At 43.4% G+C, this 17,352-nt stretch overlaps 1 protein-coding gene across 1 annotated transcript in view; it reads left to right on the forward strand.

Annotated features, from left to right (window-relative positions):
• The window catches only part of LOC125013685 (teashirt homolog 2), a 39,024-nt gene extending 21,896 nt beyond the window's left edge, over nucleotides 1-17,128 (forward strand). The window contains exon 2 of the mRNA XM_047594557.1: nucleotides 13,383-17,128. Coding sequence (XP_047450513.1) covers nucleotides 13,383-16,420 — 3,038 coding nt within the window. The 3' untranslated portion in view covers nucleotides 16,421-17,128. The remainder of the gene's footprint in view (nucleotides 1-13,382) is intronic.
• The last annotated feature ends 224 nt before the right edge of the window (nucleotides 17,129-17,352 follow it).

Here is a 17,352-nt window from a genome sequence, read left to right on the forward strand (position 1 = left end):
TAAATGAAAACATTTGGTTCTTGCCAGACCTGTTCACATCTCAGCTGGGCCACATGAGCTGGCAGGTGACGCGTGTACTGAGGAGAATCGGAGACCGCAGAGGTGGCCTACTTCTTTTCTTCCACACAGGCCGTCCAGGCCACAACCCAGAAACACAGATGAATATGTTCTTGGCTCAGAAAACATCCCGGTGAAACTGACAAAGACTGACCTGCATCCAGGCGAAATTCAGGCTTATTCTTAGCCTTTTTATGCTCGGGGATCTGTTTCATTTACCACCTGCGATAGCACACAGCCAGTCTGTGTTTGAATCACTCTTCTGGGTCAGTAGTTCTCCACTGTAGTGTCTTAAGTTAATAAAATCCCCTTGTTAGTGAATTTGGGACTGCATTCAGCGGCCGCGCGTCCCTGATCATCCTTCTTTTTCTTCTGTAATTTTCAGAAATAGACTTGACATCGTGTCACCATCTCATATCAACATCTGCAATTACCAGACAATCCATATTCAGGTCCCATGGGGAAGTATGATTGCAATTAAAAGCACGGGGCAAATGTTAATTAAGTAAACTACTTGAAACCGGAAACAGCGACAGATTTAAATGTTTTTACTTTTAACCTTGCACTTCTTTTCACTTCCATTTATATTCACAGCCTGGTTGAAAATTACAGTGCGACACAGACAAGGTTTTTTTTTTTTTTTTTTTCTCCCACTACAATCTTGGGTTAAGAACTGTGATATTTTCTATAAATAATTGCGTGAATTTTAAATCAAAAATAATAACTTGGCACAACAAGGACATTTATTCATACGTTCCTTTGTGCTGTCCTGCTTTGTAGCATATTGCTGTGGTTAATGTTGGGGTGTTCTCCAGTTGACTTGAAGACTCTGTGGTGGATAACAGTGCAGTTCGTGCAGGTTATTAAATCAGAGGGAATAACAGGCCAAGTTCTGGCTATTGTCGTGATTGATGAGCCAAGCTTTATTTGCTGAGGCGGTGTGTTTGTTCCTGTGTAATTGTCTACCAGATGGCTAAGCTAAATGTTCTTAAATGCCTTCAGACCTGCAGGGGTCCTGGGTCTTAACATTTTCCCCGCTAATGACATTACGCCTGCAAACATCTCACAGTTTCTTCTTTTTTTTTTTTTCCTTTACTTTTCCGAACTCTAATGTTCGGGATCAAAATGGCTTTGCGAGGCATTTAGTTCAAATTATTTCCGTTTCTGTCTTTAATTTGTTCAGAGTAGATGTTTTGCAGTCGCTCTGTTGGTAAACTCGAAAATGAGCACACTCAAATTTGAAGGGAGATGGGGAGAGGAAAAGAGAGAGAGAGAGAGAGAGAGCGAGAAGCAGGCCTCCACTCTACCTGTGAGGAGTCAGATTGGAGGAGAAAATGGATCTAGGTGGCAGTGCGAGTCATCAATCACAGCCCCTCAAGGGGAGCTGCAGCTAAAGCTGCTCTGAAGTGCTATCTGTCAGCTGCTCCGATCCAGCCGGGGGACCAGAGAGGGGCCATATCGCCACCCATCAGCTCATAGCCAGCACACAACTGCCATGTAAACATGTGCAGGTGCTGCTGTCAAAATAACCCATGTCCCAGTTCACAAGGTCATGCATATTTTCACAAATGGCCACTCTGCCTTCTCATCGTGGCGACCTGTCCCCCCCCACCCTTCACCTTCTTCAAACAGCATCTCCAGATGCTGCACTTCCCGTAATAGATTTTTGATTGTTAACAGTGGTGGGTGGTTTATTGTAATTTAAAAAACGAACGTGCCGTTTCTGCCCGCTTTCCTCCGTTCCCTCCCACCCCCGATCCTGAATAAAGCCACCAAGTGTTTCTCCGCCGATGTCGAGCCGCGTCTGTCGATACCTCTCAAGATGGATAGTTGTTCTGCATGCTTATTGATTCGGCACAGGCCAGAGATATAAGTATCATTTGTCATTTCTGGAATTATTTGGAGTCCTAGTTAAAACCCAGAGTGGGGGGAGATGGCCGTGCCTCGGGGGGGTTGGTAGTTGGTGGGGGAGTAGCGAGTTGTCTGGGCTTTGATGAATGACTGCATGGGTTTTTGGTTTTTACTGCGAGCGCCGGGGCCCTTTAGCTGCTATTTGCTTTCACCATGGTCCAAGAAAAACAATGCGATGGGTCCAAGGACTGAGCAGCATCGTCCTGTCATGTCGTGTAATGCAGCGAGCAGGGTGGTCCAGGCAGAAGAGTCAGGAGGAGGCTGGGCCTTGGACACTACATGCTGCTCTTCAAAAAAAAAAAAAAAAAGAGAGAGAGAGACCAGTAAGCCGTCCTGCTGCTCTGTGGTCCCAGCTGACGGCCGTGAAACACATGCAATGAATTTGAATATTTAGCATTCAGAATCTACAGCGTAATGACAAACAGATTTTTACTCTTTAAAGAGCGGACAAAAGGGAAGCGGAGGGATGTTATTTGGTAACGGTAGCTCCGGCGTGTCCCCCGTGACTTTGATTATGTCCCGGTTTGGGCGTCAGGCCAGGAGCGGAGCTGGCTTCATTACTGTATGGATCATCTTTTAAGACCGTTTAAGATCAACGAGCGCCATCGCCCATTAATGACACGGACTCCGAGAAGTTCATTACGCTCAAACCCTTTGATTCATTCAGCTGAGCAGTCAGTTTTTCAAAAAAAAAAAGAACTATGGAGTAAACAGGTTTATTTTCCTCCTTTGTAAATTTAATGAAATTGTTTCATTTCCATTTTGGACTGCGACTTGAAAGCAGCGTTGCACTGTTTTGGAGTTTGGTGAAGGAAAAGTGTTTAACAGAGGAACATGTTTAACAGCAACAAAAGAGGAGAGAAGAGAAACCCCAGACACATGAATGACAAGTAATTATTTCCCTTGTCCATCAAACTGTGTTTTGATGCGAGGATGCGATCAAACATGATATGAACAATTTCAAGCCTTCAAATGAAAATGATTCTCAAATCGTGCGAAGCCTGAGTGTGTGAGCTTTTGTGTTGCGGCATGAATCATTCATAAACGCGCGTGCACACACACACACACACACACACACACACACACACTCATACACTCGGACGCACTGGCTTTTGCCTGACCAATATTATTGCCACAGCTTTTCAATGCTAGATGACCATTGTGTATTCATTTCCATTTTAGCTTGCCAAAATGTCTTCTCACAGCGGGAGAGGGATGGTGAGGGTGAGAGCGAGGCAGAGCGGCGGCTTTGTGTGTCTTTCAGTTTCAGCCGGTGAATATCCCCTCGCGTGGTGGGCTGACCGGCTGCCCCCGCGGTCTCCCCTGAGCGGCCCTCAGACGGGACAGTGCACCGGGGCCCGTCGCGTTTCCAGCGCTCGTCTTTTCCTCCCGTGATTCCGAGCAGGTCTGCCGCGAGGCCTCAGGGGCGCCGCGTCCAAACCCCGAAACTCTAGGCTTCAAATGTGACAACGTAAACTTGGATACAGGGAAGTCTAAATAATTAAAAACAATCATGGTGATGTATTAGTTCTAAGTATTACTTTGCAGCGAGCCCACGCTAGCCACAGTGTGCCATGAAAGAGGGTATTTGCATTAGTAGGGCAGCCTTCTCCATTTTGTTTGCCAGAGCAGCGAGAGGACAGACAACAGAGGCCCCGCTTAATCCCTTTGGAGAACTAGTGCATGAATTGATATATCCTCCTCTCTCTCCGTCTCCCACTCCCCCCCTTGCTAATGTCTTTCCTCGAACTTGAACAAACAGCCTGTGCGTGTAGAACACATAAGACAGATGTTTAGGATTACTTTCACCTCATTGCTCTATTGTGTGCACTTTAAGGGAGCTCAGCTGATGTGGAATGCCACTCATTCAGGCTCTCTGCTCCTACAGGGCTCCTCCTGCTTATCAAAGTGCCATCTGCACTCAAGACAGAACAACACAATTTTTAAGAGCGGCAGGACAGATTCGGTGGAGACAAAAAAAAAAATGAAGGAAAAAAAAATAGAATAGAATACTCCTGATTGCTGAGAAACCTACACGGCAACATATGTAATCGAGCATCGTTAGTGTTGAGTTGCGGTTGGTTCGTCTGTTATTTTTCCTTTGAAGAAATAAAGCGACCCTCCTTCCGTCCTCCGTCTCCCGCTCCTCTCCGTTTATGTGTGTGTTTACAAATGTAGAAACAAATGGGCCAGACCCGCATTGATATTGTTGAGGGGTGACATTATCTTTTAGCAGAGCACTTATCTAATCTGGCTGCTGTGGGAAGCTGAAGGAAGTGGCTGTGGGACAGGGGCCGGGGATGCTGCATCTTTAATTACCATTGATATCGCAATAGAGAGGAGAGGGATAGAGGAGCCGGCGGGGGGGAGGAGGAGGAGGAGGAGGAGGAGGTGGGTGGGTGGGTGGGTGGAGGGGGGCTGAGTTGAGAGAGGGAGAAGACCCGTGTTCACTTTTTAATTAAGGCTCCGTAGTGTAACTCGTCAATGTACATTATTGGAAGAATGAACGTCAATGCCATTGCTTTTTCTCCCCCTCCTTTATCTCTGTCAATGATTCAAAGACATGATTTATGGTTCGTCTCCGTCTTTCAGGATCATCCATCAAGCGCCGGCTCTGCCGCAGCGCCACCCGTTGTAAATCATTCTGAAAGCCTGTCACTCATTTCCATTAACCGTTCCTCTGTCGCTCTGGTCTCCGCCTCCCTCAACCTCCTTTTTTTTTTTTTTTTTCCCCCCTCCTCCTCTCCCTCCTCTTCTCCCACTCCTGTCTCCTCCCCCTCGGTGCACAACCTACAGCCACGCAGGGTATCAGTTCCGTTCCGCTGCTTCGTCCGCCTACCTTCTTTTCAATAAATTAACCACTTTCTCCCATGCAATGAATAAAAGGGCTCTGCACTCGTCTTGCAGTCGGCACCTACTCCTCCTCCATTATAGCTGAACACCTTAGAAATGTCACGGCGCTGACTCGTAGGCTAAATGAGGATATAGCACAGAGAAAATATTTTTGTTGCACTGACTTTTCCAGTGGCAATATTTGAACAGCTTGGATGTGTTTGCAGTGTGGTATTAATGAACATGCATCCCACACATATAGAGAGCGCCGCATCTGGTTTTATTGTGTTTCTTTTATTGTAGATGACGTGAGGATAATTTGCCTTTTATGCATATGTTCTGTAAAAGTATTGTGCTCAACCTTAACCGTTAATGGAAACAGTATTATGTCTGTAATTATTTCATGCAGTAAAAGCACCACTAAGTGGGCAGTCCTGCCATTAAAAGCTGTTGGTTTTCTGTAAATCCTACCAGTAGTTTAATTCAGACGCTCAAACAATGACTGGAGTCTTTAACCAGTTTTTATAGAAACAGGTCTTATGAACAGAAATAATTGGCTCAATGGAGTGACTGTCAATCTCATACAATGGTTGATGTGCCTGCTCCGGGGAGCCCAATTCACTGGCTCCCTTTTTCATTCTAATCAACATCTCGATATCAACACAGCAGAATACCCACAAACAGCAGAAAGCCTGTTTTGAGGGGAAACTTTCAACTATTGGGTGCCAACACATTTCACTATTTGGGCAGCCATTGTTCTCAGAATGGGCTGTCAAAGTGACAATGCGCACCAGGCAAATCCAGAAGTTTGCACTTTTCAGAAAACAGCGGGCCCTAATCATTTTGCGGAGGACACTTGACAACAAATTTGCCATTAAAATGAATCTGAATAGGAGGGAGCGGGGCTGTTTTGAAGCATCTCTGCCTCTCTTGCTGTTGCTTGTCTGGTCCCACGGAGCTCCAGGTTTGGCTGGCTTGCTTCTTTCTCTTTATGCTTGCCATGAAGCAGCCTTTGGTCCCACTAGAAACTGACAGTGCCATGCTTCAGCTGCAAATTCACCCTGTAGCCTCATTGTATTTAATGAAGGGAAAAAGTGGCAATCTACTATTAATGAACTCGGAATGTAAAAAAAAAAAAAAAAAAAAAAAAAAAAAAAAAAGCCTCCCTTTGCTGAAAACGGCATAAAACTGCTTGTACAAGGAAAGCTTTGGCTGGAGCCCATCCAGAATCTAATGAAAGATCCATACAGGGACGGAGTGGGCGGGAAGAGTTAGTGAAATGCAGATTGTTTTAATAGAATACACACAGTCTCCTCCAGCTGCACTATCAGATTCATCAAGGCCCGACCTTGATGGAGGGCTGTTGTTGTTTGGGAGGGCCAGTGTTTAGGGTTCATGCAAAGTTTATGATGCAGGGACTCAATGTACTGTATATACATCTACTGCTCTCGGGGGGAAACTAAATGGAACACAGTCCACGGAGCAAGGAGTGAAGGAGCTTTTGATATTATGCCATGAGATCACAAGAAAATAAAAGACCAATTTAATATTCAAGACAATTAAATTCTGGTTATTGCCTCTCGGATGCAAAATAAAAGAGAATCCAATGATGAAGCAAATGCTTATGAAACATCAGACAATGATTGAATTGGAATTGAAAACCTCTTTATTTAGTCAGGCGAGTGGGCATGAAAAACAAACAGCACGTCAGGCGACTGGAGGCCATCATACCTTTCACTCAGTATCTCATAAAACTAGAACAAAGGCCTTATGTGTTCAAGGCAGTGGTCCTTTAAACGATGGCCCACTTTCCTCCCTGCTGCCACGCAAACATTCCTGACTGACATTCAATCAGGGAAATTTGAACCGAAGCAAGATGGTCTTTTATTAGTACCGCCCTGTTTGCTCGACTGGTCAGCTCCAATATGCGAAGCGGTTTGAGTGGCGTACTGTAAGATGATGGGTTCACTCTCTGATAAGGGTGAATGAGGGGTAAACTGCTATTCTGCAGAAAGGAACCATCAGACCTCATCATGTCGCTCCTGGAGAGTCGTGTCATGGGCTCTTCAGAAACCAAGTGACAGAGCGCCGAGAGGTTGCTCCCCTCCCGATAGTGGAAAATACACTGGAGCTGAAGCCGTCCTGCTTCTGCTTGGCCGACTGAAACTTTATCAGCCAGGGCACAAAAGATCATCCATAACCTGGCAAATATACACTGAGGCTTTTGAGCCTCTTCGGTTGTAACATCATTCTAAGCGCTCACCAAATTGTTTATATTTACCTTTGCCTGTTAGTGATGGAGGCCGGAACAGGAGACAGCCGTGCTGTGTGCAGTATATTTTTTACTGCCTAGACAAAACAGCACATTGCAGCTTATTCAGCAGCTAGTAATTTTAAGAATTTAGCCCCTTAAAAATTTATTTTCTCTCTAAGTGGATTCTAGCCAGGTGGATAAATGTGGATTTTGAGATATCTGTAAAGTTAAAAGTAGCCGTGCTTCAGCATAAAATATAGTCACAGGAAAATATCCTGATTTTAACGTTTGACTGTACTTGAAGTATTAAATCAGTGTAGTATTTTGTTATTGCATCAGTATTAATATGTAAGAGGCCAAATGTGTAAGTGGCTAACATTAAAGGACCGGTGTGTAAGTTTTAGTGTCCCCTAGTGGTCAGGTTGCAGGTTACAGTCAACTATCCCTCACCTCTCTCTCCCCTTTGAAGAGTGTCAGAGGTCAGAGCCACTATTTAATTTGTCCATTCTGGGCCACCATAGAAACATAGACATTCTCTGTGTAAATATCCAAAACAAAATTTCTCATTTTTAGATAATTATACTCAAATAAATACATAATTATTATTATTTTTTTTTATTTCATTTTTCCACTCTAGATCACCCTGAAACCTATACATTCAACCTTTATTTGCTACGTGGTTTTATAAAGAAGTAGAAGTAACTAAAAATTTGACCCAGGCATTTTACTTGAGTAAATGTGTAAATAAACTTGACACCACTACACATTAAATAAATCAAATAAAACCTCTGCGTAGCTGTGTGGCACCTACGTTTACTATAAAATGTTTTAATAAATACTTTTAATACTAAAATATACAGATAGAGCAAATATTCACCTGGCATTGTGCTCCTTAAAAAAAATAAAACAACACCTATGTGACAGCATGGGAATGCCGCATGTATAATTGTGTCTTCCAGTGCTGATAGAGGACACTTTGGTGAGATGCAACACCAGCCAACTGCATGTGATGTGGCGGCTGTGGCACGTTCAAAGTGATGACTTAGGTGCTGGAGTGCAGATTGCAATGCTCTCCCACCGCTCACTTCCAATTAGGCAGCGGGCCGACTGATGCGTCTCGGAGCAGAAGCTTCTAGTAGGCATCAAAAGGAGCAGCGTTGCTTGGTGACATCATGGAGAGAAGGCGCTACTGGAGTTAGGCGCCGCAATCTGATGTGTCTCAGTAAATGCCATGATTAGCATCCATGCAACATCCAAAGACAGTCTTTTAGAAATTCCCACATTTGTGTCATTACATAAACATGCTACCGTTACTCAGGCTAAACACGCTCAGAGGCTGCGTGATGTGTTTTTTTTTTTTTCTGCGTGTTTATTGGTGTGTTGATTGTGCATTCCAAAGTTCTCTGTGTTTTTAGTTAACAGAATGTTGGTTGGGAAAACATTTTTTGATTAATTGCCATAATTATTGTGATCATTTTTGCCCAAATGAACAGCCAGATGGCAGGATATGGTGTCATATTTGCGATCCTATCATATTAATCTGGCTCCGGGTCCATCTGAGCACATTGTGCCATTTGTTGTGTTCACAATCTGTCCTCAAGTTGTCCATGTCTTTTCTTTTCTGAGCTGCGAGTTTTTATTTGATTATATTAGACTATTAAATATTAAAGTTGAGGGTGTATGAAAGCAAGGCATTTATCTGCATGAATAGGTTGTGTTTAGTGAAGTACGTAATCCGCTTTAAGTAACATCTCCTTCATGCATACGAAAATTAACGAGTGTTTCCGTCTCATGGTGTTTTAGTCAGAGCCTCAGAAAGATCTGACAAATTCACTTTGCGGGGGTTCATGGCTGCTTTTAAACCCACTTCATATTATCTCATCTACTTTTGCCCTTTTTACTTTTACAAAACATGCACCACAGTTCCGTTGATAACCATTTGCAGCTAAAAACAACGCGATCTAGACTCAGTTACAGTCTGTCTGCACGGCTCTGAAGTCTGCTAAGTGCATCATTGGAGTCATTTAACAGAGAAGCGTTGAAAACTAAATAATGGGTCAGATGGGATCTAATGACACATTCCTTTTTAAAGAGCAAGTCAGAAAGTATTTCGTTCTGTGATATCAATTAACCTCCAGATAAGTTTTGTCAAAGGGTGCAGCCTGAGTGTGATTGTTCTCTCTTTACTCTGCAGTGTCCTTGGGCTCGGGGAGACTGTTTCCTGACAGGGAACAATGAAGTGAGAGGTGTTTACAGATCTTTACAGATGGCTCCGGGGCTCAGAATTAGGTCTTCGCCATTTCTCATGTGATTCGGTTTCAGAATTAACTTCAGATGTGTCATCAAGGCTATCATCAGGATGTCTGACAATGTATCTATTTGATCTTGACGTGCACTTCTCACCGAGTTAGTCAGGAATCGCTGTCAAATATTAAACCTTGTGGCATGTGTCTCAGTCTAATGATAGCTCAGTGAGGCAATCACATCATGGTGACTTTTGTAAACACACCACCACCCTGTTTCCGACGTTGTGAGTAAAAAAAAAAAAAAAACTTCACAACTTTGTTTGGAATTTTGTACACCAAGTACTTTTTGACTGACGTTTCACACCTATTTATAACAACAGATGAGCGCTGTGACTAAGTGCTTCTAAATGTACAGACATAATTAACAGGGTGAATTGCTTACAAGTAAGTGAAAGCAGAAAGGAGAAGCAGACACACAGGACTGCATTCACTGAGGCAGCCTAGAGACTGTTCAGCGATCCTGACCTGCGTTGTTAGTGTGTGCTCTGCTTATCCAGCAGGAACCCTTTTTTTTTTTTTTTTTCCTGTCCTTTTTTTTTTCTTCTTCACATGGCATAAATCCAGGAGATGAAAATGTCATGGAGCAGGTTCATTTTGCAAAGAGGTTTTGATTGCCATGCGCGTGTAATTGATTGTTCCAAGGACAGGGGGAAATCTAGAAATGTCATAACAGTCCTGCTTAGGTTGGTCCCACCGCTAGGCAATCAATGAGAAGTAAAAAGAGATATTGATTTGCGAGCAGCAAAAACTGTAGCTTGAGACAACCGGAGAGCGCTGGGGAAAGTGGCACAGACGTGCAGACCTGTCACTGGCACCTATGAATTACCCAATCTTCTCTGAAGATAGTGTTACCTCGGATACTCGCAAAGTCCTGCGATGGGCATTGCAGCTGTCCATTAGCTAAGCTCCTCAGGCTGCTAACTCTCTGTGGCTTGTCAGATTAATGAAGGAAATGTTGACCTTCCTGGGGATAAATGTTGATGTTCTCACCATTACAAAAGTTTCTACTCAGATGTTAATATATGAAACAGAATGCCTTTTCACAGCTGTCGTGTACATTTCTAAAAGTGATTGACACATTGTGAATGGACTCAAAGAGGAGAGGGAGTTGGGGGAGGGGGTTGCACTCCACGGAGATACTGAAGTTGAGTCGTAAATATGTTGTCATAAAAGGCTTTAGCACCAATCCAGTTGGACAGCATGCTGCCGTGTAGGTAGCAGTAAATAAAGTGTACGATTTTCTATGCAGTTAGCAGGTTTTTCTAGATGTTGGGGCGGCGGGGGGTGTTTTGGCTCAGAAACAAGCTGCTGCTTCTGTAAATCCAGGCCTCTCTATGCCAAGAGTCTGTGCTAACGGATAAAGGTTATAAACACTTCAGCCGCCTGATTTATGATGGACACCTCAGGTTTTTTGACCTTTGCATATCTCTGTCTGAAGATATAAATTTGTAGTGACACAGATTGGAGGCTTTACAGCAGTTTATGACATGCTAAATCTCAGGCAGGGCACGCCAGCGTCTTGTTTTGTAAGGCTAGTTAGGCTGGGAGTTGCCTCAATTCAGAGACAGCATTTTCAAAGCAGGCATTTCCTGTTCTTTTTTTTTTTTTTACATTTTTTATTTTTTTTACCTTGAACAAGCAATAGCTGGTCACTTTTGTTTAACAAGATGATGTGCAAGTTCCAGCTATGCCGTTTTATTTGTGAAGCATAGCGGCTGTTGGAGAAACATAATATAATGATCTTAGGTAGGTGTTCTGTTGTTTTGCCATTGTCCTTGAATCTGATCTTGTGTTACAGAGTAATGCAGCCTGGCATGGCAGCAGTGCTGTAGTAGATCAAGAGTTGGCAAAAGCAGCTACAAATGGTGTGTGGAGTGGAGTTAGACATGTGGGTATCTTGGAGTGATCCCTCCCAGAAGGTTAATTGGTGCCTCTGGATGTCTGCTACTTAGGGCATCTGATAGAAAGCCGTAGAACAGCAGGAAGGGCAGCTGTTAATCTCTGTCAATTCCATCCTCAAATACCAAGATAAGGACAAACATTCACATTAAAATTGATAAAGTCCATGTTCCTGGAAAAGAGTGCTTATCCGTTCATTGTAAAACGCTCTTCTTTTCTACTAATAGGGTCAAATGAACGCCGTTTATTGGTGGGTTTTAAGGTATATAAAAAATGCAGGACAACGCCTGTACTGTGAATTATAGTGTGTCCTAGGAATGAGCAATTTTCTACTTAGCCACCACTGGACTGGAAAAATGCTCATCTCCCCACTTTGGTGTTACCAGTCCTTCAGTTTTAGTGATGACTTTGAAGAGAGAGGACATCAACTGGGAGCTTGTCATAGCCGTTGGAGTTCTCCTTCACTGTGAATACTATATATAAGACTATAAATAAAACATACCTCTGTGCTCTTTACAACTCTCTCCCTTAGCATCAAGGGTGTTTTGGAGGCCATCCCTGATCTTGGCCGGCCAATCAAAACATCTCTCTTGCGGTGGATCAAGGTCACGGCACATTGGGGCTCCTGGGTGTGTGTTCACTGCAGGCTCTTGTTCGCCAGGCCCCATTCTACGTGTTTGTTTTGAAAGTCCGAATCCCATCTCCATCTCCGTCCATTAGCTGGCAAGCAGTTCATCTCCAGGGTTTCTCTTCAGGCGCTTGTGAAATATTGATACAAAAAAAAAGTCTTATTTTCAGAAGGCAAAGAAGACATTCTATGGGCTGCCCAGTGTGGGACTCCTGAGTGCTCGGCTTCAGCCATCCCCTCGTGGAGTGCCCTCTATTCAGAAGAGAAATATTAACAACATGAAATGCATAAGTGCCTGGACAAGGCTGTTATGTCCCATTCATATTTAACTCGTAGCACATCTGCCACATCTCTCCCAAAATGCACATTTTCCAGCGTGACTATGAGGCGGAAAATATCTCAGATATGTGACAACTCTGACAAACTGCATTTATTGCACGATGTCTTTGGAAAATATGCAAACGCAGGGTGTGATACTGTAGGCCGGGTTTTGGTACGGTGGTTAGATTAAAAATAATCAGAAATGATGATTGTCAGAAAGGTTATTTTAATCTTCCGTCTTCGTATTACGTCAAGCAGATCCAGCAGCCACTGGAAATAACCTCAATGCTGAGTCAGAGATTCCACTAATTGGATGATGGGAAATGTGTCAATTAGAAATACTGTTGTTTAATTATCTGTTAATTGAAGCAATAATGTTTGTGCTCTATGAGTTGCGAGAATGAACAGGTGAATAATGAAAGAAGTAATTGCTGTTTATGAGACTGTCAGGGAAAATATAATGACATGACAGATTGCCAGTAATCTTTTGAAATTTTGTATAATTGTCTGGTTTTTAACACTGAAAATTGAATCAGCATTTCCACCGGCGCGATCAACATCTACATCACGATCAGCCGTCACATTTGCAACATATTTTTTTTTGCTTTATTTTTGCTGTCGACAAAATAATTTCCCTCATGTTGAATTACAGATTATTGAAACTTTGTAATCGTGGCTAAATGCCTTCTGAAGTAATGTTTTCAATCAAGCGTTGCATTTTTTTCGAGATCAATTTGGAGCATTAGAATATCTGAGTTTATGTTGAGCCATTCCTCATGTGTAGCTTCAGGCAGACTGAGATGTTATCCAGAGCAGGAGGCTTACGTTTTCATTGCAGTTTTGAGGCATCCATAATCACCACGGAATAGGTCATTTGCAATAACACTTAACAGGCCCCAGTAGAATCAATTTCCTTTTGTCACTCAGTGGCCAATGATTGTTGTAAACATCTCAACTTGAGGCCAGGAAAACCTTGGACACAGCACTAAGTCAATGGCCTGTCGTGAATCAAATGGTGCTGTTACACCAGCAGCAGTCTGTTAGCAAAAACATTATGTCCACCTCCCAAGGCACAGAGCGGCCGTCGTTATGCTGTCCTAAATGGCTCATACTTTATAAATGAATTAATTGCACAGTATTTTAATGTTGTTTTCCATGTCTCTTCCTTTTCCAGTGTACATGCCAGATGAAGACCCGGCTCTTCAGGATTCGATTGCCGAAGAAGACGGAGAGAACGACACTCAAACTGAAGAGGAATGCTCAGAGAAGACCAGTCCGAAAGTGTGCGAGGACAGGGAGTTAGACAACAAGAGCACTAACACTTATAGCAACCAGAACTCTCCCATTAGTGTCCTTTCCAATCAAGAGGCAGAGTTGGAGTCACGCCTTAGCGACAGCAGTGACAGACTCTCAGACTTCAAAATCTCATCGCCACCTGAGAGTCAGAGGGATGAAGAAAGTCGCACCTCCAAACAGAAGGAGGAGATGGGCGGCAGCTTGGAGAAAATGAGGGCAGCCTATGCAAACTTTCTCTCAGATTCCTACTGGACGGGAATCGGGATGGACTTGAAAATGGGCAAAAACACCAGCAAAGCCAACTGTGACAGCACCAATGGAAGCACCAAGAGTGAGTTTGACTGGCACCAGGATGCACTCTCTAAGACCTTGCAGCAGACACTCTCTCCAAAGCCTGCATCCAAACCCAACCTCTTTAGCTCTGTCCACTTGTATAGGCAAACCACCAAACCCTGTGGCTCAGTGTTCACGGGAGCTAGCCGATTCCGCTGTAAGGATTGTAGCGCTGCTTATGACACTCTTGTGGAGCTGACAGTCCACATGAACAAGAGTGGACACTACCAAGACAACAACCACAGCAAACAGAGCAATTCTTCCGCCTCCTCTTCTAAATCCAGGAAACGAAATCTGCAAGATATGGAAGGGAAAGAGGATGCACAGAAGGTTTTGAAGTGCATGTTCTGTGGCCATTCTTTTGACTCACTCCAGGATTTGAGTGTCCATATGATTAAAACTAAACATTACCAAAAAGTGCCTTTAAAAGAGCCAATCCCAGTAATCACACCCAAATTATTGCCACCAGCAAAGAAACGGGCCTTTGAAACGACAAGACCCTGCTCCCCTGACTCTACGACCGGTCTGTCGGGCTACACTGAGGCACAACGGGCTGCTGCCATTTCAAATGCTAACAATAATCGCTATGGATATCAGAATGGGGCGAGTTACACCTGGCAGTTTGAGACGTGCAAGTCTCAGATTCTCAAATGCATGGAGTGCGGAAGCTCCCACGACACCCTTCAGCAACTCACCACACACATGATGGTTACAGGACACTTCATTAAAGTTACTAACTCAGCTTCTAAAAAGGGTAAACAGTTAGCCCTCGACCCCCTGGCCATAGAGAAGATCCAGGGTTTAGCTGAGCCTGCTGCCAGCGACACTGAGGGAGAAAAGGTGTCTCCAAAAAACACTTCCCCTGGGAGCAGTGAGAAGGATAGCCAGGGGGAAGGTACATCAGACAAAATGGAAGAAACTGAAACTAGGGATGACAAGCAAGAGAGCGAGGATCAAAAGACAGGCAATGGGGCTTTTAAGTACCCTTATCTCCGTGAGGAGGATCTTGAACAAGACTCAGGTGGAGGAGGGGACATTCTTAAATCTTTAGCCAACACAGTGGCCTCTGCCATCAATAAAGCTCAAACAGGGACACCAAGCTGGAGTGCCTACCCGAGCATTCATGCTGCCTATCAGCTCTCTGGCATCATCAAAAGCGCCCCTCTCTCTGCATCTCCCCCTACTCAGCTAAAGCAGACATTTAACCACAAGCTGAGGCCGATTGCCCCAAAGGGTAAGTCATACCATGGTGCTGTGGGAGTTGATACTCCCCAGGGACAGCATCAAAATGTGGACATCAAAAAAGAAAAGGATGGCATTAGCGATGGTAAAGAAAGTCAGAATATTAAGTTTGATCTGGTGGAGAATGATGACAGCGATTGTCAGGATGATTCCTCTTCCTCTTCAAAGCTTGATGCAGACTGTGTGAATGAAGGGAGTGAAGCGATCAAAGGGAAGTTGAGCCCAGATTTCTCTGACAGAGGCAAGACACCGAGCCCCACTGCCAGCAATGGACGCAGCACTACTTCAGAGCCTCTCGGTGACACTCCGGATATACTTGGCATAAACCCTCTTAGTGCACTGCAGTCAGTTCTGAACAATCATCTGGGAAAAGCAAATAAGCCCAATAACTCAAGAGTAGATAAACTATCTGCTCACACACAGTCTCTTTTTGCTGACATTAACCGTAGCAGTGAGAAACCAGCTTTAATGCTTGGAAACCCTATAAGAAATAGGCCTGATAACCCCTTTCTCTTTGTTACCGATGACCAGCCAATAGACCTGACCAAATCTAAACACAGCAAGAATTCCTTACTGCTACAGTCCTCCACCCCAATGCCACAGAAATACGCTCTGTCTGACATTGCTGATATGGTTAAAGTTCTTCCAAAAGCCACCACACCAAAACCCTCCATTCCATCAAGAATTCCGACTATGAAACTGGAATCAGATGTTAGGCGCTTTGAGGATGTTTCTGCAGAGGTGTACTCCGTCCACAAGCGTAAGGGTAGGCAGTCAAACTGGAATCCTCGCCATCTTCTTATCCTACAAGCTCAGTTTGCCTCCAGCCTCTTCCAGACCTCAGAGGGAAAGTACTTGCTGTCAGACCTTGGCCCTCAGGAACGGATGCACATCTCCAAGTTCACTGGATTGTCCATGACCACCATAAGCCATTGGTTAGCAAATGTAAAATACCAACTGAGGAAAACAGGAGGGACCAAATTTCTGAAGAACATGGACACAGGCCACCCAGTCTTCTACTGCAATGACTGCGCTTCCCAGTTTAGGTCACCAGCCGGATTCATTTCCCATCTGGAATCCCATCTCGGGTTCCAAATCAAAGACATGTGCAAAATGCCCGTAGAGCACCATACGAAGGTAGAGGAGCCAGAACTGTCGAAGGCCCTCAGTGTCAGAGCCACAGAGGCTCTAGTCGCGGAGGAGGACATTGACTCAAAGTTCAAATGTAAGCTCTGCTGTCGGACATTTGCAAGTAATCACGCAGTCAAACTCCATTTGAGTAAAACTCACAGCAAATCCCCAGACAACCATTCACAATATGTGGAAATGGACAAGGAGTAGTTTTTCATATTATCATCACTTTTTCCCTTTTTCTTCCTTTTTTATTTTAATACACGGGTCAAATATTTCAACCATTTTTCAATTAGCATTGTGTAGTGTGTATCATTTTTTTTAATAAAAAAAATCATGGCGTACAGCAAAGACACACTGGTTAGAGACTGTGTAAGGAAACACTAAGAGATACTTTTGCACCCTGCTCAAATGCATCACCAGTAATGAATTGTATTACTGCTTGAAGAAACATAATGCTGATGTTTGCATGCTATAGCCCAGGCTATGACTACTATTTATTTGTATGATATGTCAAGTCTCACTTGTATTTCAAAGGCAAAATAATGAACTAATTGTACTTTAAAACCTCTGTGATCCAGTACACCTGCACAGACATGCAGCTGGTATAACAGGTAGCCCGACACACGATAACACACATTCAGACCTGTACAGTGTATTGCTATGTAAAGCTGTTTTGTGTTGCAATGATAGAAGAGGAAAAAAAAAGCACTTTAATAAATGTTTAATCACCAGTTTAGACTCGGATTCTGTACATGACTCAAAAATAATTAGACAGTTTGGAAATATTTCACATGTAAATATATTTTAGAAGAAAAAAAAACTGTGTGTTTCATGCAACAAGAATAACAGCAAGACAAATGATACCTGTGATACCTGCACCTTTTTTACTTATTCAAATAAAGAGTTAACATTTGATAATGCCTTGTATTTTTGTGTTTTGTAATGTTGTCTTTTCCTTCTGACCACTAAGGTCTGTATTATACACACTGATCAGCTATCAGCCAGTGCAATCATTGAAAATAAGTTTCTGAACATGATAAACACAAAATCTTCATATTTGTTACCAGTTTAGTTACCAAAGATCACTGACTGTATTGCCTGTATTTCAGTAATATAATATGACATAAAATCTTTCTTAT

The sequence above is a fragment of the Mugil cephalus genome, chromosome 1 (assembly GCF_022458985.1).
Source record: "Mugil cephalus isolate CIBA_MC_2020 chromosome 1, CIBA_Mcephalus_1.1, whole genome shotgun sequence".
NCBI classification, from domain to species: domain Eukaryota; kingdom Metazoa; phylum Chordata; class Actinopteri; order Mugiliformes; family Mugilidae; genus Mugil; species Mugil cephalus.